The sequence below is a fragment of the Malania oleifera genome, chromosome 9 (genome assembly GCF_029873635.1).
Source record: "Malania oleifera isolate guangnan ecotype guangnan chromosome 9, ASM2987363v1, whole genome shotgun sequence".
Classification (NCBI taxonomy): Eukaryota; Viridiplantae; Streptophyta; class Magnoliopsida; order Santalales; family Ximeniaceae; genus Malania; species Malania oleifera.
The window spans coordinates 11385823-11412561 of record NC_080425.1 but is presented as its reverse complement, the minus strand read 5'-3'; the positions used below and the strand labels follow the sequence as shown (position 1 = coordinate 11412561).

The window sequence follows — 26739 nt, the reverse complement described above, 5'->3', positions numbered from 1 at the left end:
TTTCTGTTCTTTGCACGAAATTAAATTTAAATTTCCTTTTACCAATATTAGAATGTCAAGAAGGATTTTACAATGTCGAAGTGTCAAAAGAATCGAAGATGGGAAGTTTTGGTAATGAATGTTTGATGTACCATTTGAAGGGCATTTGAGAATAGGGATGGACGGTGTTGAAGGCGGGGTTTAGGGTTTTGTTAAAAGGGTCCCAATTAACTAGTTTATGCACAACAAATTATTTATGGAAGGTTTGTAAAGATTGTATGAGGTTAATAATAGAAATTCTTGTATGTTGTCTTTCATCATCAAAATTATTTTTCATTTGATTATTAGGAAATCTTCTTAATGACAAAGCATTATGTTTTTAGAGGACGGGAATGCTACAATTCTTGAGGTTGGTTGTGAAATCTTTGATAATGTATTTGTTACTTTCTATACTCTAATTGAAAAAAAAAATGACAACTAAACTAAAAAAAATCACTATTTATTTTTATTATAAAAATTGAAAAAGCAAAAAGGAAGAAATAAAACTAATGGAATAAGGCACGTGACTTCATAGTAACTCGTGTAGCACTTTTTTATCAATGTAGGAAGTAAGACCCAACATAGAAAAGGTAGGCCCCTTGATTCTAAAGTGATGACTACCCTACAAAAAGGAAATGCCAAAAAATAAAATAAAACCAGATGCTCTAACACGACTGTATAACCCCCTTTTTTGCTAATTGATCAGCAAAGTGGTTGATCAATTTACTCTTAAAAAGACTTCAATAAATATTAAATAAACAAAAAAAACATTATTTCTTACAAACACTTCAAACCAAAGTATTGATATAATCATGATTAATGTTAGATTATAGCATTTAAAAAAAAAAACAAAAAAAAATTGTTATTTATAGAATTACAACCTTATTTCAGTTTCATGCTTGTAGATGCAAAGTTGCTTTTGCAGGTTTCTAATAGACAACACAACAAATGAAAGAAAAAATAAATAAAAAGTACAAATATATACCTAGATTGCAAGTCTGAAACTTGAGAGCAGTTGTAGGTAGATTGCATTAGAGGGCTCCATTGACAAAGAGGAAAAAAAAAAAAGGAGAAAATTAAGTCATGGTTATATTAGAATTGTGTTTAGGAGAAAATTAACGCATAGAACATAGCTTGTGGGAGTTTGAAATTAATGCATGGTTACAACCTGTGTGCATGATTTATTTATTTATTTTTTAATCTAAATATTCAATAGCAATAAGAATAGAAAAGTCAAAATTTTAATCAATAGTAGCAGAAATATTTATTTATAAAAGTAAAAAGGCAATTTAAAAATCAAGATTGGGGTTTTGAAGCTTCTGAACTACTTCATCTTATTTTAATATTGTAGTATTGAATTATGCATTTTTTTTTTCTTATATTTGTAAATATTTCTTCCGTTAATTTTGCAAGAAATGTGAAATATTTAAAAAATTACGAGCCCTACCCGGTCAAAAAAATTCCGAATTCCAAGCTAGAAGTCCCAAACGGCAAACAGCTGGACGCTACATCGTGACGCAAAAGCCGTCATTCAACATGCTAAATCGTTTCTGCAAAAAACGACTTAAAGCAACATTTCAGCGCTATTCATCTCAGCTCGCTCGTCTTCCATTCTCCATCTTCGTCTCCATATTCTTCTACTCGGATATTTTCATCCATGGATCCTCTCGGAAACTCCTTCAATCCGAATAAACATTTGAAAGAAGAGTTGCGATTCCCTCTCTCTCTCTCTCTCTCTCACACACACACACACACACACACACAAGAACCTCTTTTTCGTCAGGTGTTTCTCTGCATCTTACACTCGCATTTCCTCATTTTGTTTTCTGGTTAGATTTGTGAGCAACCTCACTGGATCTTCCATGCTTGAAATCTTTGCACATTTAACAATAGTCCCAGTGAGTCTCCCAAATTTCATATTTCCTAGTTAACTTGTTATCCAGTTGGTTCTGGCAAGCATTGCATTTCTATTCTTCTTCCACTGTGTCTGTTCTTTTCTGCTGTCAGGCTGTGATGCTTCTGCGGCACTCAGTCCACCTCAATCGCCTCATCGGTAAATTCTCTGATTCCTTTCTGCTATTTTAACGGGTACTTGTTGGATAGAATATTGGATGTGCCTTTCTTGTTTTTAAGGGCTAAAATCAATGCAATCATATTTGCAAAGACAAGACCAAATGATGCAAATTGGTTTTATTATTTGGTTCTGTTTACAAACTTGTCATAGGCTAATGGAAAAATTTAACGAGAAGAAGAGGGACTTGCATATGGTTTTCAAGTTTTATTGGTAGGTTCTAGATAAAATAGTATACTGTATGTATATTGATGCTATTCAAGGATATGTACTATAGAGTAATGACTAGCTTTAGGACTACATGAGGAGTGTTTAGGGAATTTCAAATCACAATGGTTGCAAATAGGTATCTACTTTGAGCTCATATTTTTTTGCTCTAGTAATGGATGAACTTGCTGACTCAACCTATTGGGACTTAAGGCTTGGTTTTGTTATTGTTCTTGTAATGGATGAACTTACTAGGAGTATCCAAAATGAGGTTCGATAGTATATGTTGTTTGCAGATAATATTATCTTGATTGATGAAATTAGGCAGCCCCGCCCGGGGGGGGGGGGGGGAAGTGTTGAGTAAAATATGGGTTTTTGAGTTAAAATTATGGAGAGAAGCTTTAAAATCTAGAGTGGGAATCGTTTTGTCATAGAGGAAGTATCTTCTTGATGTTTTGGGTGAGACTGGGATGTTAGGATCCAAATATGTTGATATACGTATACCATGGATCCTAACAACAAATTAGAGTTAGATATGGTTGATTTGTTGTCTGATCCAAGATGGTATCGAAAACTTGTCGGAGTTGTGCGAAGTTGAATTATCTCTTTGTCACTCAATTGGATATATTTTTTGCAACAAATGTTGGAAGTCAATTTTTGGATTCTTTGAGAATAAATCACTTGGATGCAGTTTTTCAAATCTTGAGATACCTCAAATGTGCACTTGGGAGAAGTCTCCTATACCAAGTTTAGGGTCACACTTATATTCAAGGATCTACAGATGTAGATTTGGTTGAATCGCCTTTCGACCAAAGATCCATAGTAGAGTATCGTGGTAAATTGATTTCTTGGAAGAGTAAGGAAAAAACTTTGGTGGTTAGGTTAAGCGCTAAATCAGATTATAGGGCTATGACTCACACTTCATGTGAACTTGTTTGGTTGAAGAACACTTTGGAAGAATTTGGTTTTCCACATTTTTGGTCTATCAAGTTGATGTGTGATAATCAAGCCACTATTCATATTACTCTTTCGTGAGCAAACAAAAACACCTTAAGTAGATTGCCACTCTGTTTAGGAGAAATTTGTGTAGAAGCTCATTATAACCACTTGTGTGAAGTTTGATTTGTAAGCATTATTAGCATGTGTTAGTGTTATGTTAGCAAGTATGAGTTGGTAAGGATATTATGGTCATTGGTGTGTACTTGATATATATTATAAATAGAGGGAGAGACAAATATTTGTGATAGCATTTTCATTTTACTCAGTACTTCAACAATAATATCCAGTGCGAAAGGCTCTTCGGCTCCTAGGCCATATCAGTGGTTTGGGATACGCAACCTACTTCTAGATTTAGTGTAGCTGTTTTTGTGAATTGGGATGTGATCTTCAGGTTTTAGATGTAACACTTTTATTACTGGATCTGAGCTTGTTCTTTTCTTACCTACTTCATCTTCAAATGAAGTAAATCTCTTTTAGACAAAGTGTTTTATTTTGTAACATGGGAAACCTCTTCTAAAAGTAAATCATAGTCATGTTGTGCTTGTAAAATCATCGAATAATAGCCTCTCATTGTTCCAAAAGCTCTCTCAAATCACTCTCCTCTTCTATGTTATTGCCCCATTTTTTTTTTACCTTGACCAAACTCCCTAAACACCACTAATTGTACCGGTTTACCACTTGAACTTCAACGATTGACGAGCTACCATCACTATTTGGTTAAAAGAGGAATGCTCGAATTTGTCTAGTCATTCTTTGCCTTTGGGAGCTTTCTTTTAGGTTTTGTTTATTGTATATAGAGCTTTTTCATTTTCATTGAAGTTTAGTTGAGGACTAAGCCATAATGAGGGATGCTCTGCTAAAGGTAAAGAGCCGATGGAAGGAGGAAGGCCTGATAGGTATGTTGCTTCTCCTCTGCTAGAGGGAATTGTCATTAGGGGATGAAATTAGGAATAACTTCCCAAGAGAGGTGGTGAATTGGATTCTTTTTGATTTTAATAGTTTTTTTTTTGCTTTTGCTTATGATACCAAGAAAAACACAATTAATAACTGATAATCACATTTGAAAATACTGAAATTTAAATTCACAAGCCAATCAATGAAATCAAAACAATTCAACTACTCAACCAAGAATATTAGTATTTTTGTCAATTTCCCTGTGATTGTTTACCACCTTCTTTGAGTAACTTCTTCGTATGCACTTCTCTTGATCAAGATTTCCGGAGATTAACCAATGTACTCCCTTTTGGGTTTCTGCAAACGATTAATCAAAATGTACTTTCTAAATATCAAGAGTCTTTGTTTCTTTCTCACTTTAAAACCTGCAACCTGCACTTTTAAATCATACAACAACAACAAGTACAGAATATAGAAAGTAAAGAAGAGAGAAAGACATAAGATTTTTACAAGGTTCGACTTCAACACAGCCTACGTCCTCGCCCTTGGCAAAACACCGAAGGGTTCCACTATAGCAGTTCCGTTACCGGGTGGAACAACGCCTGTTTACAACCTCTCCTTGGTCAAGGCTAGAGTCCGCCTTCTTCAAACAATATACCCTTGTTTGGCTAACGATCCAACAACCTGGAATCGTCCAAAATCTACAAGAGAGATATTAAAAAGCTGGTGTACAAGAGAGTCTCACACAAAGAGCAGATTAGTACAAATTGAAACTATGTACTTCAAAAGATAAATATCAAGAAAGAAATACACTTTTGAAGCTTTACAAGAATTTCACCAAATTCCTTTTCTCCAGATGAGAAATCAGTAATCTTTCTTCAGGAATTGATGAGCAAGAGTATCAGAACAACAATACTTTCAGCTTGCAAGAGATTGATCAAAGTGAGATTTTGACAGCAAGAGAGCTTGAGGGATTTTCAATGCTTGGTGTATATTTTGATTTACAAGAACCATGTATTTATAGGCTTCAAAGCAAGTTTCCTTGTTGCAAGAGTTTCCTTAAAGAGTTTCCCAAGTTATTAGAAAATTTGGGGTTCAAACGGCTATAATTTAAAAAATAAGTTTTTTTAAAAATTTGCCCGTTGAACAGTGTTCAGATGTCCGAGGATTTGAGGACAAACGTCTGAAGTTCCTGAAACCCTTTGAAAATTTAATTGGACATAGGGTCAGATATCTGAAGAGAAGGTTCAGACGTATGAAGTGCCAGGTTCAGATGTTTGAAGTTGCGTGTTCAGACGTCTGAACTGCTACTGCCTCTTTCTGTTTTGATTCATAAAATCTTCAGACGTCTGCACTTAATCTTCAGATGTCTGAACATGAAGTTCAGTCATCTGAAGTTGCCACTTCAGATATCTGAACTGAAAAGCTCAGTCATCTAATCTGCCAAGAACCTGTTTTAAAAAATATTTTTCTTTAAAAACTGATTTGCTCTCTTATGATTTTTACAAGACTTGTTTCAATATTCTTAAATAGGTCTTTAAGTCCTTATAATCTCTTGAAAGAGCTTCAAAACATATTTCAAACGATATTTTAGCTTTTGAAATACTTACAATATATTTCCTAAAACTTTGTATGCCAAAGTTGACATCTTCCTCATTCTTTGCTTTTGAAGTTCTTTGCTTGAGCTGCAAATATCAGAGTTTCTTTTTGGATCATTGAATGGTTGTCCCATACTTGATTCATACTTGATTTTTACTTGAACCACACTTGATCTTTTCTTGAACCATACTTGAACTTCACTTGAACCATACTAGATCCATATTTCCTGAAACACAAAAACTCAACCTTTCCAAGTTAAATAGTCCTTTGTTTGTTATCACCAAAACCGATTGAAAGACCTTGTTAGGCCAACAGGGGAGCTCTACGATTGTAAGGGGGGAAGACTAGTTTTAAGAATTTTAATTCTTGTGATTTTGAGAATCAGGATTTCATTTTTGGTTCGGTGGGAAATCATGTTGGAAAGGGAATCTATTTAAATAATTCGAGGAGTGGTAAGGTATATGCTCGTTGTAAGGAAATGCAAATGGGTTTCGATTCAAGGAAATGTTTTGAAGATAAGTGAGAGTTTCTGGTGAGAAAACACATAGAATTATAAAGAGGGATTCCAAAGAGATATTAAGTATATGGGAAGATCCAAGTGATGAGAGGGCAAATTTGAGCAAGGAAAGTAAGAGATGGGGAGATGTTTCGGATGAGGACAACATAGGTACTAGTGATTTTGAATGCGAAAAAGGTCTATTATTGGACCATATTTTGGAATAGTGTGAATATTCCTCTGATTCTTCCATTGATTGTCTCTAAGATTTAACTTATGTGCTGCCTCCTCCATTAGAAGGTTTAGAAGGTATTAATATGTTTGAAGAGGAGGTCCCAAATGATGTTAAAAAGGTAAAGGATGGAATTTTTCTTGCTCTCATTCAAGACAAAATTCCTGAGAGGGGCGTTGAAACTCAGAGGTTGTTGGATGACTTTGGCATCATGTTGTCTGATTAAGGGGGTATTGAAGTTAGGCTTGATGGTGGGAAATCCACGGCGAAAAAGGGTCAAAGGGAATTAGCTAATTTGAAGTGTTCGGTGAACTATGATAGGAAAGGTTTAAAGAAGGGATTTCTTGGCTGATTTTAGCAGTTGTTATTTTCTATTTTCATTCTGTTTTTATTTTTTATTTTTTATTTTTTTTAGTTTTACTTTATTTTATTTTTTATTTTTTTGGGATTTAGTGTGCTAGCCTTGATTGTACCTTTTCTACCTTAATACAATCCTCTTTTATAATAAAAAAATATTTTTACTTTCATTGACAAGCTTTTTAAATTGGGCTGTACTTTACATAGAACATTTTTTCACACTTCCTAGACTAAATACATATCCACCAACAAAATACATGCTTAGTAAGTCAGCATCTTGGAAAACTTATTAAGTGGGGCTTTCCGTGGGCCCCGAGGTCTTCGATTTCGACTCAAATTTTGAAGCTCCAAAAGTACAAAAATTTCGATGGAAATTTCAATTTTGATGTCAATTTCGATTTCGATTTGAAAAAATAATGGAAATAAGTAGTAAAACATGGAATTCTTTTATAAAGCTTTAGAAATGATTAATAGACATAACAATGTAAGTTTTAGGACTAATATATTACAAGTTAATACATCTATGTTGTCTATGAGGTAGAGAAGTTGTAATATAATATTTGCATCAAATATGTTTGTAAGATAATGTAGTGAATCAGTTAATACAAATGAAATTCATAAATCATTTAAATATTATTTATTGTTGTAGTAAGTTTACTTTTTCATAAATTTCAAAAGCACTTGCAATAATCTTTTGTTTCGATAAAAATAAATAAAATAAATTAAGAGAGAAATTTCTCTTAACTCCTAAATGTCTCATTTGCATCCCGGGGAAATTTCATTGCATAGTTCAAATTTCGACAAGTTTCGCTAAAATTTCGAGATTTCGATAAATTTCGGATGATTCGTTGAAATTTCGACAGAAATTATGCAAGACGGACATGGACTGCTATTTCGATTTCGAGGGTGACAGAAACAGGAAATTTCAACGGAAATTTCGACAATTTCTTGGAAATTTAAGACCATAGGCTTTCCTTTAATTCAAAGATGAAATTGTCAAGGAGTAGGGTGAAAAATCACGAGCTTAGTGGACATTCTTAATTTCCTCTTATTCAAATAAGGATTTCAATTCTTTAAGATATGATTTTGTATATGCATGCATAATCACATGGTGCATGAACACACTATTCTAAGCAGTATGTATGAACGCTATTTGTTTAGAGCAATCTCTTCATCTAAAGTTACCATCACAAAACATTCAAATAGCGTGCATTCAACATTTTTTTTTTTTAACATGCAGTACCATCCCAGGCAAGTGCAATTTTTTTTTTTTTAATCTCGGCCAAGTGCCAATTTCCAGCTTCGCCAACTACCGCTTAATGCAGAATCACCCTCCGGAGGTCTAAGGCCTTTCACTAAGGGAGAGACAATCTGTACTTGCTTAAATCCCACAAGTCACAGCCACAAACAACACTTGGTCCCAGCTATTTCACATAATAGAAAAATATATGCACACACAAGCTATGCCATAGCAAGTATAACTATCATCCTTGCGGGATGAATATTTGTCACATGTAATTTCCCAACTAAAACAAAATGTGCAGCCATGATAACCTATGTGCAGCCATATCTAGTGCTTAGAAATAACAAGATTAAATCTTTCCTTGTTAGGATTCAATTCTATGCTAGTTTATACCCCCTTTTCTTAGGAAAATTTCCATTTAAACCCGAAATCCCAAGATGAATAATTGAAAATGAAGAATACTTACCTTGATTTTCAGCTTCTCCAAATTATTTTAAGTTTCCTCTGAATTTTCTGTATTTCCTCCTGATTTCCCTGACTTCATGTAGAGTTTTCTCTCTTTTCCTGCCTCTCTCTCTCTCTCTCTCTCTCTCTAGAATTAGGGTTTACTAAGGTGTATTTTGCTATTGCTGGAAACAGATTGGAACAGCAGCCACTGCAGTGTTGCCGGCTGTGTGCCAGGTGTCTGTTGCTGGTCTACGATGCCTGCCAGATGTTTGCTGCTGGTCTGAGGTGCAGCCAGGTGGCTTCTGCTGGTTTGTAATGCTGCCAGGTGTCACACCTGATTTCAGCATGCCCCCGCTATGTTTTTTGTTTTGTTTTTTTTTTTCTCCTTGCTCCTACTCATGCCATTTATGTTCTAGCATGGCCCTCCTAATTTCCTTTCATCTAAGCCCTTCCTACCATTAATTGGTGGAATGGAATTTTCAATATCAATTAACTTAATTAATGAATGTGGTTGGTATAAACCAAAATCATGCAAATTTATCGAAGTAATTTAAATTTATTGTGGTCTAAAGGCTATGGTTATCAATCTACTCACCTCATAAAAATAAAAAAATATAGTTTTCTTTGCTTCTTTGTGGGCATATTCATTTGGCTGTTTTCGTAGTATTTGTTTCTTCTTTGTGGTCATATTCATTTGGCTGTTTTCTTGGAATTTGTTTCTCAGACTTCATTGGGATTGGGTGGCCTCGGTTGGACTTTATTGTTGTATTTTGCTTTCAGTTTTTTAGTCCTTTTAATTTTTTTGTTCCATTTTTTCTTGTGAGAATATATTATCCTCTTTTTTTTGTACATCCCTCGTTTCTCAATATTTTTTTTCCCTGTACAGAGACTATTTTCTTTGAAGACTCTTATGAGCAACACCAGCTGATTGAACCTCATTTCATACAAGAGGAGAACTAGAGCTTTTTAATACTGTAAATCAGATTGTATTTTTCTATCCAATTAAAAAAATAAAAACATAAATTAGATCAAATAGCCAGGCAGGTTTGGACTTGATTGTTTGAATTCTTTGATAAAATGTGGGTTTGTCTTGCTATGATGAGAGATTTTATACAGATGAAGGTTTGGTTTTTGAAGAAGTGAAAACATTCAAACCACTTGCAGGCACTTTGCTTATGTGGTTGGCATGGAAGGAAGGATGTGGTGGGATTTTCTATGATTGTTATATCATTGGTTCGCTTTGGGATATTAGGGCTTTTATTATTTTTTTATTACTTGTATTTTTTTTTTAGCCTTAGCTTCAAATATTTAGAGGATATTTCTTTGAATGACATGTCAAATGATTGAGGGGGATCTTATGTGTTTTTTCCCTTTATTTTTGGAGTATTTTTCCTTCCATCTTTCCCCTTTTTTTTTTTTTTTGGTTTTTCTCTTCTCATATGGTTAGGGCACTTGCAATGTGGAGCAGATAATTTTCATCAATAAATAGTGACTTGGTCAAATATATGAAGCTGTAGTGGGGTGAACCTAGAAATTGAATCAAAGTAGTAACAGAAGACTTGAAAGCTATCCAACTTTCAGAAGATGTTGCATTTTGTCATGTAGAATGGTGGAAAATGTCTGCCCAGTGAGACGTAAGGCTTGGTTGTTCTTGTTGTTGATTAGAAAATCCTCTAGTGTAGCTCATCAACATTAAAATAGATTCCAGTTTCGTCTTATCTGCTACAGGCCTATGAGTTTATGCCCTATGTTTGATTGGGCTCAGATGCTTTGTCTGGTTACTCTCACAAGCCACCTTGATGTTTTATCAATAGAGAACCATAACATTGGCATGATTATGAATGAGAAGCATGGGATAGTGCTGCAAAAGTGGAATTGTTACCTTAGGACTTAGGAGATTCTTAGATTGATGGTGTAAGTGTAAATGCCTTTTGCAGCATCTGAAATTTATGCAGTAATGTCATCCTGAATTAATAATGAACTTCCCAGGAATTTGCCATTCATGGTGTCAATATTCTCTTGATTCAATGTGATCACAGTTTACAACTGAAGTATCTTCAATTGTGCATCTCTTATTATTGAAGAATGTTATAATGGTTAATAAATGATGGTAAACTTGATATTATCTAGCATTTTGTTTCTCCAGATCCTGCGGTACAAAGCATTTTGCTGCATTGTTTATTGTTCAGCTATACTGTTTTGTGCATTTGGTGAAGGAATTATTGCAATACATGATGAGGATAGTTGGCTTATTATGTTATGTTGATATGTTTCTTCAGCTCCCGAAGCTACACAGATCTCATTGAAGAAAAATGACAATGCAATTGTTGGTTTGAAGAGTTTGAGGGCTTACACTACAACAATGCTTGGGGATTTTCTCTCTATTATTCTTCCTATCCTTTTATTTTTCACTGTAAGTGTTCTTGAGTAACACACAGAACTTCCATTAGCGTAAAACAACCATAATCAATATAAGCTACTTTGAACCACAGTTTCTGTGTATTGACTTGTCCATCATCTATGATGCTTATGAACCTTCTATGTTTTACATGGTGACCTTCAGTCTCAAAGTTTTCCCGCATTGGTGGTGTCTAGTCACTAGCTTTCTAGCAGTTAGCTGTCTGCCTCTCATAGTCTTATGTGAACATTTAGAATATATTTTTCTGCGCCCATTCTTTTTAGGTTTATATTGTTTTTTGTTACAAGTTACTGTTGTTGATAAGAGAGAATTAATCCTTCAGGTTTTGGCAGAGTGGAATAATGCATGTGCAATTTTGTTGGTGTTGCTACTACTTTTCTTCATTTTAGTTAAAAGGTGAACTATCAGCCATTATTTTTTTTTAAGAAAGAAAATATTTTAGATTTTCTCTGAGTCTTAGGAATACCTATGTACTTAATGATATGGCATGAGTAGTGCAATCCAAATGTCCAATTGAAAACCATTTAGTATATTGACCCTGAAGTGTATATGCTCTTTGCAGATTTGGTTTGTTTAGTTTTCATGAAGCTTCCCATTCTTTAAGGACACACATTTCATCATACAGGGTTTGCATGGTAAACTGCTCAATTATATTTACAGTCTTTTCTCTCTCTCCCTCATCCTCTCTCTCTCTCTCTAACAGCATGTTCCAAATTTTTTTCCTGTCTTACAAATATGATTATTGCAGATGATTTTAACATTCTTGTTTATCTTGGCTGTTGACTTCAAAATATTTCCTAGAAGATATGCTAAGACAGAGACTTACGGTGTTAGTTTGGTAAGCTCACTCAGGTGGTATCGAATATGTGATTACTGCTGCTGCAGTTGTTCATTTATTGATTTCAAAATAGAATTCATCTAAATTATTTTATGGCGATGGTAGATATAGATTTTGCTGGGAGGTGCCTGTTGCAATTATTGATTAATTATATTCTACTTGTTTGCATGGTGGTAACTTTACCATTTTATTTCCCAACTAAAATTGACACAGTATTCTTTAGTCAGTTCTGATTATCACTGATTAATTAACAAGTTGGAATGGCTTCCCTTAATAAGATGAATCTTAAAGAACATTGTTTTTTATTGGCTGTCATTGCTCATTTAATTTTCCTAAAAAATGAGAGTGAATGGTTTTTAATCCCACTCTCTCTCTCTCACTCTCACTCGTGGGAGGTGACTTGAGAAGAACAGTGATTGTTGAAAGGAAGACTTGACCTCGTTCTTGATGCCGAGCATGTCAATCCCCTCATAATCACATAATATTGTAGAATCAGGAAGATCTCAATTTTCCTGGAGGTGGACAAGGTTCAGTGGTTTCTTGCCACGTGGAAGGACTTCTGATGCATAGAAAGGTGGGAGCCGTATCCTCTCCTTGGTTTCATCCCACGAAGAACAAGAATAAAACCTTGTTGCTCCATCTCAAGGAAAGCAGGTTTGGCAAATTTTTCTTGCTCTAACTGAGGTTGACACTAGATATTGGAGGAATATGGCCTTTATAGAGGCTTCGATGCGATGAAATGGTGCAAAATCTCCTTTGCAGCTGTGGATCTTGGGGGGTGAGTTATTCCCAGCCTGAATTGAAAATCCAAGGTCTCTGCAATGACGAAGGAGATTTCTTCTTGCAACAGGTGACCAGTCAGGGATCCCTCTCTCAGAGCTGCCTCAACTTCAACTCCAAATCCTCGATGGGTGGGGTGCTCGTGCCTGCATTGTGGCAACTGCATGAGGCTCACTCTCTGTGATTTTAAGAAGGTTCACTTGCAAGGGACGGAGATGACGAGTTAGGTCAGGCCCTCCTCCGCGTGTGTTGTGAGGCAGAACAGTTGGGAGCTGACCACCAACATTCAGTTTTTAAATTCTTCCGGGCCTGGCCCACTTAGGCCCAAAGCCTTCTTAAGCTTCATCTTGGGATGTGCCTTGATTTGGGCTCTGCTACCAATGAGGATGGTCAGTTTCTTTTTGGCCTTCCATCCATGCAGGCCTCTTCCTCTGAGCCCCTACGCCAGCTATATGCTTTCATTTCTTTCTCAGCCTTTGAAGGCCCAAGTGGAGCGAACTCCCTTAAAATCCCGGTTAGCTTTGGGATTTCTGTTAGAGCAAGTCCAGAGCTCTCTCCTCTCTAGGATCTTCCCATGCAGATGAGGATTCTTTTGTGCAGTCCGATCATGAATCTATGAAATTATAGGAGGAGGATGAATGTAAAGATTTAGTTCCAGCCCCCAGTTCTGGCTTTGATGACTTGCAAGACAGTCCCCCCTCCCTAGGATTTGAGGTGTTTAAGGGACTGGATACTGGCAGAGATTGTTTCAAAGAGCAGGTTTCTGATTGGGTGCTTGGGAAAATTAGGATGGTAAGCAAAACCATTGGATTTCCTTTTGAAGCCTTTGAAAACAGGCCATGAGTCTATTTGAACTTTTGAAGAGTAAGGTGCTTGTTGATACCATTCTACTGCCCAGAGTGTGTTCGTTGGGGGGGAGGGGGGGGGGGGGGGGAAGGCAAATAGTGGATGCTATACTTGTAAGCATTGAGGTGGTGGAGGATGTTCCTAGGAATAAGAAGAGGGATTTTGTCTTTAGATTTGATTTCAAGAAAGTCTATGATAGAGTTGGAGCTTCTTGGATAAAGTCTTTGAGAGGAAGGGCTTTGGCGAGCATTGGCATCGGTGGATTAGGAGCTGCTTGTCTAATGTGTGGTTCTCAGTGATCGTTAATGGTGAGCTGAAATCTTGGTTTAAAGCTTCTAGGGGCATTAGACAAGGTGACCCTTTATCCCCTTTTTTATTTGTCCTTGCAGCTGATGTGTTGAGTAGGATGCTGGTTGTGGAGAGGGGGTTGGTTAAAGGTCTAGAAGTAGGGAGAGGGAGCCGTGGTTTCTCATCTTCAATTTTCTGACAACACCATTTTCTTCCTTGACGATCATAGCCCTTCCTTTTGGAGAATTTGGGATATTCTTCATATTCTTGAGAGGGTGTTAGGCCTTAAAGTTAACATGGGAAATAGTGGATTAGTAGCTTTGAGTGTGCCCATGGAGTGAGCGAAGGAAAGGGCCATTGACGTGGGGTGTGGCATTTTGGATTGGCCTATGACCTACTTACGGGTCCCTTTGGGGAGTAATCCTAGAGCAGCGGATTTTTTGAATCCGGTAGTGGACAAGGTGACTAAGAGGTTAGATGGTTGGAAGGGGGCTCTTTTCTCTTTAGGGAGTAGAATAACCTTTATCTAGGCTTGTCTTTCTAGCATTCTGTTATATTTCCTGTCTGCATTTAGGATTTTGATGGGGATTGCTAGCAAGCTTGAGAGAATTATGAGAGACTTTCTATGGTTTGGTAGGGGGGATCACAGGGACTACTTAGTTGGTGTGACGTTTATTGGTCAAAAAAGGAGGGAGGGTTGGGTCTAGGGAAGTTTGTGTCTAAAAACACGACTCTTTTAGTTAAATGGATGTGGCTCTTCCCTCTAGAAGAATCATCCCTTTGGCATAGAGTAATAAGAAGTAGGTTTGGGTTGGAAGAGAATGGTGGGATACCAATGTTTGTTTAAGACGTTCTCTGGGTAGTCCGTGGAGGTCCATTTCTTAGATTTATTCTTCTTTTATCCCTCACTCTAAACTTGATGCAGGGAGGGGCTCTTGAATCCATTTTCGGAAAGACCCTTGGCTGGGTAATGCATCCTTATCCACTTCATTCCATCATCTTTTTTGACTGAGCTTGGAGCAAAACAGAGCTATATCTTTCTTTGTTGGGGATTTTAGTAACCCATTGGTTTCCTATAATCTCCATTTTAGGAGACCTCTAAATGATAGGGATTTGGTGGAGCTGTCTTCCTTGTTATCTTTATTGAATGGGAGTAATCTTTCATAGGGGAGGGATGTTTGGTCTTAGTCATTGGATCAGTTGAGAGTGTTTTCTTGTAAATATTTTTTTGAATTCATGACTCACTCCAATTCTTCTTTCCCACTCTATCGTTTCATATGGAAGGATAAGACTCCCCTAAAAATTAAGGCTTTCACTTGGTTGATTATGCTCAATAAAATTAATACTAATGACTTGCTGCTAATTTGGAGACCTTTGAAGGCTCTCTATACCTATGTATATGTGCTCTGTTACAAAAATTCTGAGACTGCTTCTCTTCTTCTTTTGCACTGTGAATTTTCTTGGAGAATTTGGAATTTGCTATTTGGTATTTTTGGAGAGAGCTGGGTTTGCTCTTCTATGGTTGGTGAATTGTTAGCTATTTCTTTCAAAGGCTTTGGTAGGAGAAAAGATAAGGCAGTCCTATAGAAGTTTGAAATACTCGCAGTTTTACAAGGGTTATGGTTGGAGTGTAATGCAAGGATATTCAATGGGAAGAAATTAAATTGGGTGCTGGTTTGGGATAAAATTCAGTATTTGGCCTACTGTGGTGCGATGGTTTGGGTTTTGGAATGCTGATCTTTTATTTTTTGGTATTTTGTAGTTGTTTTTTTTCTGAATTGTTCCAGGCCTTTTTTGGGAGATGTCTTATTCTCCCTCGTGTAAATTCTCTTTCTATTAATGAAATATTATTTTGCTATAGAAAAAGAAAATTCCATTTCCATTTGCTCACTTCTTTTACCCTCTTACCTGTTTTTGTGTTGGGAATGGGAATCTTATTTGATTTTGGGAGGATGTTTGAGTTGGTGAGGTTTCGTTGGAGTCTTTGGTCCCTCACCATTTTAGACTTTCTACTGCATAATGCACTGATTAATGCTTCCTATTCCTGTGAGGGGGGGTTTTCTCTTTTAGGATTTTCATTATTAGGAATCTCAATTAGAGAGAGGTTGATGATTTAACCATTTTGTTGAGTGTTGGAATCCTTTATACCTCTAATAGGGAGTGGCTTGAGGATTTGGTTGGGGGATTCTTTTGGCTCTTTCTCTACAAAATCCTTTCTTTTCCAGTTTCTGAAAATTCCAAAGCGTTCTTATTTTCTCCGGAAGCTTTTAATCTAGAAAGGTAAGGTTCCTTTGGAAATTAGGGCTTTTATGTACACTCTGGCTCTTTTAATAGGCTTAATACCAATGATTTGTTGCAGGTGAGAAGGTCTTTCAAGGCTATTGGTCCCGATATTTGTGTGATGTGTTTGGAGGTGAATGAAACTAGTGACCTCTTGTTTCTTCATTGTCAAGTGGCTAAAGCGCAACTTTGGGCTAGTATTTTTTCTTTTGATTAGTAAATGATAGTATATATTTAGAAAAATATCAATAGGATGCCAGCCCGAGGTACAGGAAATCAAACACCTTGAAGGGTGTTGCAAAAAATAAAAATTACGCTGAAATCATTTGCTTCAAGTCCACCATGCCAGCTAGTAACTGCAGTAAACAACTACTTTTTGCTGGACTGAAGCAATGAGATTGAAATTTTAAAAACTCTCATGTTCCTTTCTTTCTAAACACACCTGAAAATTGTGAGGGGAATGAGAGACAAAGCTGTCCTTTTTTCCTTTGTTGCTCGAATTCCTCTCTAGGCCCAGAGCCCCCCCTCCCACAAAGTTGGCAGTGACCCACAGGTGTCCAATAAGGGTCAGAACCAAATTCCAAAGATTACTGGTCCAGGGGCAATGGAGAAGGATGTGCTCAATTGATCCTGCCTCAGCCATGCAAAGGGCGCATTTGTTAGTGATGGAGAATTCCCTTCTCTGCAAGTTGTCCAGGGTCAAGGTCTTACCATGAGTTGCTTCCTAGGTTAAAAAACAGCAACCTTTGTAGGGGTAGCTGTCATCCATATTTGAGACCAAGGGGAGTGAGTATCAAGAGGGAAAAGTCTCCTATAGAAGGATCTGACAGTGAAGACCCCTTCTTGTCTGAGGTCCAAACAGGGAGATTTAGAGTGTTTTGGTTCTGGAACTTGTAAATATTACAGTAGAAATCAGTGAGCTGGTGGAGTTCCTTTTCTCTGCATTTGAGAAAGGTGTTGAAAAGCTTGGAATTGTGCCCAAAGTTTGGCAAATGACATTCCTTTTTCCTATAATTTGTCACCATGTTGCTGAATTATGCCTATACATATGCTGCAGCTATATATCACAACCCTTTAACACAATTTCCCACAAGCCTTACTCCCAGTTTCTCAAAAACTGTCTTTAATTTACCTTGATATTGATTGTCCTGCTGAAATGAAATAAATTTTCAAAGAAAACTAACAAATTAAAGCAAAAAAAACCTGATCTTTGATGCTGGAAGCGGAAATTTTAAGGTTTCGTGCCGAAATTACCGTGCTTGTTTGCAATATGTTGTGTCCACAACAAAAATATCTCCTTGCAGGTCAAAATATCGTGGAGAAAATCCAAAATCTTGTGGCTGAAGCAATTTTTCGTGAGACTGGAAATTGCAGAAAACTGTGGAAGTTTCTCAGTTGTAGGTCACCAGCGCATGGGGTGTGTGCGCCACCAGTGAGGCACCTCCAGCAATGAAACTTGGGTTGAGAGAAGATCAGGGGATGAGAAGTTTATTGGCGGTGGTGGTGTATGAGAAAAGCACAGGAGATGAAGAGTTTTTGAAGTGCCAATGGCTGGAGAAGTTTTGGCTGGCGCGTGAGCCTGTTCAGGTGATCAGTAGGCAATGAAATTATAGGGGAAGGGGCATTGGGGTGTTCTATTTTTTATGGTGTGGGTGGTGTTGCAGGATGGTGGCTGTAAAGTGGTGTTTGAAGAAATAAGGACATGGCTGGAATTTTCTGAGAAGTTCAGAAACTGCAGAACTGCTTTTCAGTTTTTTTTTTTGTAAAACTGAAATTCAGAAATAGGGAGACAGAGAGAGAGAGAATTAAGAAACTGAAGGAGGGAAAAGAAGAAGATGGGAGGTTGGAGGAGTTGCTGGACATAAACTGCCAGAAACTGCCAAGAGACAGCCACAGAATTCAGAAATTAGAGAGTTGAGAGAGTTATGGCAGAGAATTAAAGGAGGAAGAAGAGAAGGAGAAGAGAAACAGAGAAGAAGCAAGAGGGCAGAAGGCTACTGGGCAGCAAGGGATTAGGGACAGAGCATGGGATCAGAGCAGAAAACCAGAGAACAAGAAGAGAAGAAAGAAGAAGCTGCAGCAGAGGGGGAGCAGAAGTTACCGAACAAAGGAGAGAAGGAAAGAAGAAGAAGAGGAGGAGAAGAAGCAGCAGCAGGGAGGGAGGGAGAAGTTACAGAACAGAGGAGGAGAAGGAAAGAGGAAGTAGCAGTAGAGGGAGATAGAAGTTGCAGAACAGTGGGGGGAGAAAGAAGAGAGGAAGAGGGGGAAGAAGAAGATTGAAAGGAAAATATGGAGGAATTGAAATGGAAGAAAGAAATCGTGGTTGGGCTCTGATACCAAATGACCCAGGGGCAGCATCAAGGCTTTGTAGCCATGGAGAGGAGATACGAGGGGGAAAACTCATGTTCAATTGTACATTCAAATTCATCAACAACTGCCTACAACATGGCTTTTACACACTATTTATAAGAAAGCCTCGTCACATGAAATTACACATAAACCCCTAAAACTACATTACATTACAAATATACCCCTACTTCAAACAACCCCCAAATACACATAATCCTATACTAATTAATACTAACACACATAATAAATTGCTAACTTAATCTCAAAATTCCTTAACCCTACCTTTCTGAATTATTCTCCAGCATGGATCCTCCTAGGGTCTTGCTTCTTGTCCTACATCACATCTCCATAATGAAAATTTGGAATAGTTATTCCCTATCTATTCCTTAGTTCATAAAAAGTTTCACATTGTTATTTACTTTATAGTAACAACATAATTTCTTGTATAGCTAATTGTAACTAAGCTATTAAAACTAATCTATTCTTAGAAATAGGCATTCTGAGAACCAAACGTAACCTAAGAGCCTGCTGATCACTCCACACATCATGCCAAAATTAAATGTTTTCACCATTCCCCATTTGGAATCTAATAAAGGGAAAAAAAGTCATTCCAGCCTTTCTTGATGTATTTCCACACTTCTACACCATGCGGTCCTTTGTCAGCTTGGGAGATCCACTCATTATGCTCACGCCCATATTCAATGGCAATGATTTCCTGCCAAAGATGACCTTTCTCAATCATGAATCTTCACAACCATTTCCAAAGAAGGGCTATATTGAAGATGTTGAGGGACATTAAAACCCAAGCCTCCTAAACAAATAGGTTATTTCACCATGCCTTAAACAAATAGGTTATTTCACCATGCCTTATTTGACAAGGTGGAACTTGAATTCTGCCACCAAGCTCCCCCATTAGAACCTCCTTTGAATTCCTTCTAGTCTCTTGGCAGCAGAAGTCGAGAGTGAGGAGTCACAAGAAATAAACTGGAAGATTTGTCAAGTTGCTCTTAATCAGAGTGAGTCTACCTCCATGTGACAAAATTTTTTTTTTTTCCACCCTGCTAACTTTTTTTTTTTAACTTCTTGATAATGGGGTTCCACCCTCCTTTATATTAGAATTTGGCTTCGAGAGCTAACCCAAGGTAATTGATAGGGAAAGATCCTAATTTTCATCCCAAAAAACCCGCAAGGAAAGGTCTTCCAAATTGTCACCAATTGTAATAATTTCACTTTTTCCTAGATTTACTTTCAAACTTGATACGGCCTCAAATGCTGCCAAAATACATCTCAGATTCAGAATGTGGAGAGGGTCATCCTCACAAAAAAGGATGGTGTCATCCGCGAACATGAGATGTGAGACCTCCAAAGAACTTCCATTTCTACCAACTTTGAGGCCTTTGGGTGGTGATTATGTCTTAGGATAACCTCTATCTGATGATCTTTTTAGTTCTATTACAAGGCTGTCAATATATTTAAATATTTTAGTAAACAGGCTGTTGATAAAAATTATATGAGCTTATGCTGAACTATTCATATTTTTTATTCTTATTACTTGTGCATATTATTAGCTACAGCAGTATGTGATTTTGACATTATGAAACACTACTTTTGACCTCCTAGCTAATTTTACCTGCTAACAGAACTTGCTAAATTCTGTACTTTTTCCTGATTCAGTACTTATCATTAATAGGTCTGAATGAAGCCTTAGTTTTGTATCTCATGGAAAATCCCAAAGATTATAATTTTTTTTTTCATGATGTATCCAATGTAGATTAACTTCATACAATTAACTTTCTCTTGATGCTTTGCCAATGATGATATCTTCCATTCCATTATAACTTCTTCAGGGATTATCCTTTTCTCAGCTCAGAATTTAAAGATGATTTATTTCTTTCCATTTGTTGTTGATTTTCTCTGTATTTAGGATTGTCTGCTAGGGGTGGGCATGGCTCAGTTAACTGAACTGCCCCCTGAACCATTAATCAAACCTGAAATTTTGGTTCATTAGAAAATGAATTGAAGCCGAACCATTTGAAATGGTTAACCAGAATTTGGTTGATCGGTTTTGAGACCAATATCCAATGGTCAACCAAACTGAACCATTGTATACAATTTAAAGTATTATAATCACTACAAATAATATTTTTTCTTCCATAACAATCTACATGTAAATTTAAAATATTTATCATTAGGATTAAACTGAACCAAAAAATGGTGAACTGATTTTTTGGTTTGTTTTAGTTTGATTTTGCGTTTGGTTTAATTTTTTGTTATTCCTTGCCAACCTGTATTGTCTGCTACACTTCAGACCAATCTGCAATTTTCAAGTTCTTTGCAATATACCTTTATGAGCCAATTTTTTTTTTTCCTCAAAGACATTTCTCTTGTGGTAGGCTCGGCAAGGCTTGGGTCCTTAACTACCAAAAATACAATTTATAAAACCTAACTAATCTTAAGTTCTATAGAAAATCGGGTGTCGATCCACAGGGACTGACGTGCAGTTATGAACCACTTCCAATCTAGTTTATTAAAGCTTTGTGTAAAAGAAAGTAAAAAGGAGAGATTTCGATGGGGTTTTCTAACAACCTACTGAAAGCATGTAAATTTTACTTTAACTCTACTCTTACAAAGTAGTGCTCAGTTATGAATCCGACTTACAATGTCATGTGCGTAAACTACGTTCGGTCAGCTATTCGTATTAGGCTAGACAGTGAAAGGAGCCGTTCGAGGGCATAGGGTAGCAAGGGTGCACCAATCGTCCGGAGCACGATCGGGAACCAGAGTATACCTTATCTCAACGATCACGAAAAACCTTTTTAGTGTCTGTAGCCTACTACGTATATCTGACTAAATTGATAGTAGTGCTATTCTATCCCTAAGACTTCATCACAATCCAAGCATTAAAAGTGCATGAAAGTAAAAGAAAGCAGTAAAGGAAAGCATATAAATGAAAGTAAGTAAAGGAAAGCAGTAAAGATGAAAGCATGTAAAAGATCATTCCATTGCATTCAAATCGTCTATCATTAACGATTGGAGCTACAACCAAACGATCATCTATCTACTTTTGTCACAGGCCTTTGAAGACTTCTTGCACGAACTAGAACAAGTATTGAAATCTACACTAATTTCTACTCTAAGTGGCTCTCAATGACGTCTTATGTCCATCACTAACCTAGGAGAGGCCAAAGAGGAACCCTAAGAACATCTTCGAAGCTAATATTTATACCCATTAGGCTGTACAAGGTTTGAATTTCAAAATAGGAAAGGTTGCGACAAATCTCGCGTAGAAGATCGTTGCTGTCGACCAAGTCGCACCCATGCTTTCCCCTGGTCGCGAGGCTCGCGGGAAATCAGGAATTTGAACTTCAGCATCTTCGACTTCGTCGCGCCAAAGGGTCTTGATGATCGAACCACTGGTCGAGACTTGCAGTATCTCTTTCTTTAGCTCAGTTCAAGAACTCGACTTGGTCGCCCTTCATGGTCTTCCTGGTCGAGACTCTCAGTATCTCTAACTCGGTAATCTTTAGTGTCTCGACCTGGTCGCCCCTGCGGGTCACTTGGTCGAACCTTGTAGCATTTCGTCTTCAGTCTGAACCTTGAAGTCTGCAGCTTGTTACCTGGTCGCCCATTGTGTTGCTGGTCGCGCCACATGGTCGAACAGAGTCTTTTCTCATTTGATGTGTTGAGGCTCTAGGAGCTTGGTTGAACATCTGATTTGAGTTGTAATTGTCCCAAATACTCCCTTGGCTTCTCATTATGCCTAACTCCTCGATTTTAACCTGTATTTCCTGAAGCACAAACAAACCTTGCATAACTCTGAACTATGTTAACAAAGGGTTACATACAAGATAAATGAGGATAAACAAAGGTAAATGGGGACCTAAAATAGTGCATTCTAGGGACTCATCACAACCCCCAACTTACACTTTGCTAGTTCTCGAGTAAAGCAAAAACTAAGAAAACTAGAAAATCCTATCTACCTCCTCTTTTGTGGAAAACACGGTTGCATTTATCAAATGCAAGTATGCAACAAGGCTTTAAACTCTTAGGTTGATCCTAGTGGACGAGTTTGTAGTCTCGTGAGGGTTTCCAGGGCGGTACCCACAAACACCGATATTAGTGAACATCAGGTAATATAACATGCAACACAGCTATGCCATTTTACATACAAGAATATAACCTAATTACATACAGGCTTCTTCATCCATAACTTCGCCATACACACAACTTTGAAGCAAATCACTCATACGAGTTTCAACATTGTATAGCCATCAAGAAAAAACACAACTCATAGAGAATCAATCCAGCAATTGCAATTTAGAGTTAAAATTATCATGTAAATTCAAGTATGGATAGGCCACGTCACAAGGCATGTGTAAAGTGCATGATTTGTCACACTTAGGATACCCTTGGACACCTACAAGAACGGTCGTCTCGACTCAGCCTCACTGGTATACCCTAAAAAACACTCAGGAAAATAGGTTCACTCTCATATGTGAGGAAGAATGTCATGATCAAACATCCCATATATTTTGAAGAACTAACGCTAAGAATGGAGTGAACTAGTCTCATAAGAATGGGATCCAACCTATTAATGAGGTGTCAAGTCCTTCACCCTAACGTCTTCTCACCTACTAGCCACATCCAACCAAGACCACCCCAGATTGACTTATTCATAGACCAAGCGTGAGTACATCTTATGCATCGCTGAAGAGTCTTCAAACGTGTAAGAACATATGTGTTGTGTCCCTAGCTTTACCTTTTTATATTTAGAGCTGGTCACTATATATTTTTTCATTTCTCTTTCTTTCTTCTACTCATTCTTTTATGCATTTTCTTTCATGGTCAGCTAGGACAATTTTCACAACTTTTATGTCATCTTTATACCTCCGTTAAGAAATTAAGCTCGAAAAGAAGTCCATGAAATAAGTCTTCTCTCTAGGGGTGGTTTAATTTTCATATCTTGAGTAGGCTACAAGACCTAGGTTTGTATCTTCCTACTAGATATCACCTCTAGGCTAGCTAATGCAAGAACCAAGACTAGCGGGTAAAGAAAATCCATAAAAAGGAAAGTTGAGCTCCGTAAACTTAGAGTTGACGTCTAACACTCAAGAAATAAATGAGAGGCTCAACAGTTTCTCACAAGGTGTCATAGTTGCCACGTTTGTTAGTGCTCTCATGGAACCCTAAGTGCTACAAATCACGAGTACCATGTGAATACAAGAGTTTGCATAATCATATTAACACAAATGAATCACTAGTCAACCCACATAGAGTAGCATATCAGCACAGAGACTATGTTATGTGAAACTACGCTCAAACAACTCACTACTTCGTTAGTGTGCATAACAAGGTCATATAATTGATTAGCCTATGTATATAACGTGTGGGTAATATAAGAGTATGTAAATAGTATAAATAGTGTTAACATGTCATGAAACAGGTGATGTTTACTGATTTTTTTTAAAAAAAGTTGTAATTGTCATTTTTGTGCTTGAAATGTGCCATGTAGTGTTTTCCTACCCCCTACCCCCTACCCTGAACTTAAAACTTCAATGTCCTTACTGAAGTGTGGAAAGAAAGAACCTGGAATGCATGGGAGGAAACACTGCATGGTACAAATATATCAACCGGTGTACCTGCGTTAGTCACAAACACATAGAATTTAGAAATTGCATGCATGCAACAGTACACTGAAACACAAGAGACATGTATACAAAAAATACCATGTAATTCTCATTAATTGTGGAAGCAGTGCAATGCATACGAGTTAGTAAAAACACCAGTACAGTCCTTCCAAAACATGGTATGATATACAAAAGGAAAATAAAAGGAAAGAAAAGAAGAGAAAAGAAACAAAAGGTGTGTCTCAGCAGCACAATACATAAATAGAGCGAGTCAACAGACGTCCTAGTCCTCCTCTGACTCTGAATCCGAATCAGAAATGGTGTATGGATTTTCAGGGGAACTGCTGGGGCTAGAAGAGTTTGCCACTACCGCGACTTTCTTATGGAGCATCTCCACCATCGCATTCCAGATCACAGGGGCTAGAGTGGAAAGTGGCACACTAGCCAGAGGTGGTGTTGTAGCATGTGTCGGGGGTAGTGGCGTAATCTCAGGGGGCACCCGTGGACCCCTCGACTTTTCCACCGGCCGCTCGTTTTCCCCCGTAGCAACTTATCCCCTTGCAGGCAATTCTCCCCTTTGTTGGACTTGGGACCGTCGATTCCGAGCTGCAGCTCGTGAGGACTGACCGTGCTTCTCATTAGTCTTGGTCCCTAAGCGTAGCTTCATCGTCGACTAGAAGTGTATAGAAGAAAAATAGAGAAGACGAAGAAGCACAGGTGTTCAAGAAGAAAAAGGGTGAAACCCTAGATCACTGAAAAGGGCTTCGAAAGACTAGGAGATTGCCAGAGCTAAGTATGGTGGTCGGGGAGTCACCGAAGGCTCAGAGATGGTGATCAATGCTCGGGCGACGAAGTGGAAAGGTGGGGCAACGAAGATGGACCAAGAAGTGACAATGGCGGAAAGTTGAAGAGCCTCTGGCGAAACAGAGTTTTAAACTACTTTTGACCATTTCGACCACGTCGCACCAGCTCGTGTGCTGGTCATGCTTGGTCGTACCCTTCGGCTTAAGTAGGGACATTGACTCCCGACCACGTTGCGCCCAACTTAGTGCTGGTCGCGAACATGGTCAAACCTCTCGACAATTTTCTAGTCCAGAAAAGTTCAAAGACTCAACCAGGTCGCTCCAACAAAGATATGGTCGCGCACCTGGTTAAACTATCAAGCAAACTGAATTACCCAATCACTTAACATACACTACAAATAGATAATTAAGTGCAGGCGGAAATTAAAAGAGTTAAGGGAAAGAGAGATGCAAACATTGTTTTTACGAGGTTCAGCCAACCCGGCCTACGTCCTCGCCTTGGGTAGTTTACCCAAGGATTCCACTATACTGCTCCTTAATTTGGGACGGAGCTTCCTGTTACAATCTGTTGCTTACAAGAGGCGTAGCTTCCTCCTTCCCGGTTCACAACCCGAACCATCAATACAATAGACAAATAAGATTCCTGAACACTCAGATGCTTCTCACAAGCTAATGAGTACAATAAAATCTAAACACACTCTCAGGATATAATATGAAGCTCAATGAGTGTATGTGATGTTTTCAATAATATTTTTGTAATAACAAATGTTTGATCTTTGTATAAAAAGAATATGTTACGTGCTCCAAAGATCTAGACCAAATATATGATCTTTGTGTATAGAAATATATATATGATAAGTTAGCTTCAAAAATAGGATCCAAATGTATGATCTTTATATAATAAGTATGCTCCAAAGATCTAAACCCTATTCAGTATTTCTCCATAAAAGATTACTCAAAACTATATATTTTAGAGATTTTAGGGCTTGCTCTCAAATAGTTTTTGCAATAATAAAATAAGATGTAATCTTTGAGTAAAGTATAAACGTGAATGCTTTCAAAGATTTGAGCTTTAGCAAAAACTTTTTCCCAAATAAAATTTTTAAGTAATAGATAGATAGATGAAGAACAAGAGTTTTTCTTCTTAATAAAATATTAGATATAAAAATATGAGAGATGAAAAACTTTTGATATAAAGATTGAATGCGCAAAGAAACTACTTATGTATCAAACCTCAATACCCAAGGATTGCTTGCAAGATGTGTATATGAATGCCCTTTGAAAACTGAGATAGTCGCACAACGATGTCTAAATGCGATAGAGTATTGGTAAAAGTCTAACAGTTAGTTCAAATCTCTCAAGAAGTATGCAAAGAGTGATGACCTTGGGTTTAAAGTTTGTATTTATAAGTGTTCTCGCCATCTGGAAGATTTCTGGCAGTTGGATCAATTAAAATAAAGAATTTCCGTCTGTGTCTGCGCTGGAGTGTCATTCTACGTGATGTACTCGTCGATGAGTGGATACATTCATTGGCGAGTGTTCAACACTTGTTCGGCGACGAAACTAGGGATTCGTCGACGGGTGGACTGTTTGAGATTTTTGAGCTCTCAGTATTTTCTCGTCGACGAGAGCAAAGCGTTCGGCGATGAGTGGCCTTCAGTTATTCGTCGACGAGAATAGGGGAATCGTCGACGAGCTGCCTATTGTTCAGCTTGATCCAACCTAGGTTAATGCATATGAATATGTCATGAAAAACATGCATCCTAAGGTCAATCTATATGTCATTTTGAGCTTCCAACTATATCATATGAAATATGCAAATACAATCAAATCTAATGCAGATTACAACTGAAAAAACTGGATTGCCTTTATCCTTATGCTCTTCGGCTTGCATGGGTTGAGCCAAGTAATATGTACTTCGTGTTCCCCGTGGCTTCCATAGCGTA

The 26739-nt window shown here is 37.5% G+C and overlaps 1 protein-coding gene across 2 annotated transcripts in view; it reads left to right on the top strand.

Moving 5' to 3' along the window:
• Positions 1-1521: 1521 nt before the first annotated feature.
• The window catches only part of LOC131164115 (uncharacterized protein At4g17910), a 98195-nt gene continuing 72977 nt past the window's right edge, over positions 1522-26739 (top strand). For both annotated transcript variants that reach the window (XM_058121081.1, XM_058121082.1), the window contains exons 1-7: positions 1522-1725; positions 1853-1916; positions 2026-2071; positions 10843-10976; positions 11305-11378; positions 11545-11617; positions 11731-11820. In XM_058121081.1, coding sequence (XP_057977064.1) covers positions 1676-1725; positions 1853-1916; positions 2026-2071; positions 10843-10976; positions 11305-11378; positions 11545-11617; positions 11731-11820 — 531 coding nt within the window. In that variant the 5' untranslated portion in view covers positions 1522-1675. The remainder of the gene's footprint in view (positions 1726-1852; positions 1917-2025; positions 2072-10842; positions 10977-11304; positions 11379-11544; positions 11618-11730; positions 11821-26739) is intronic.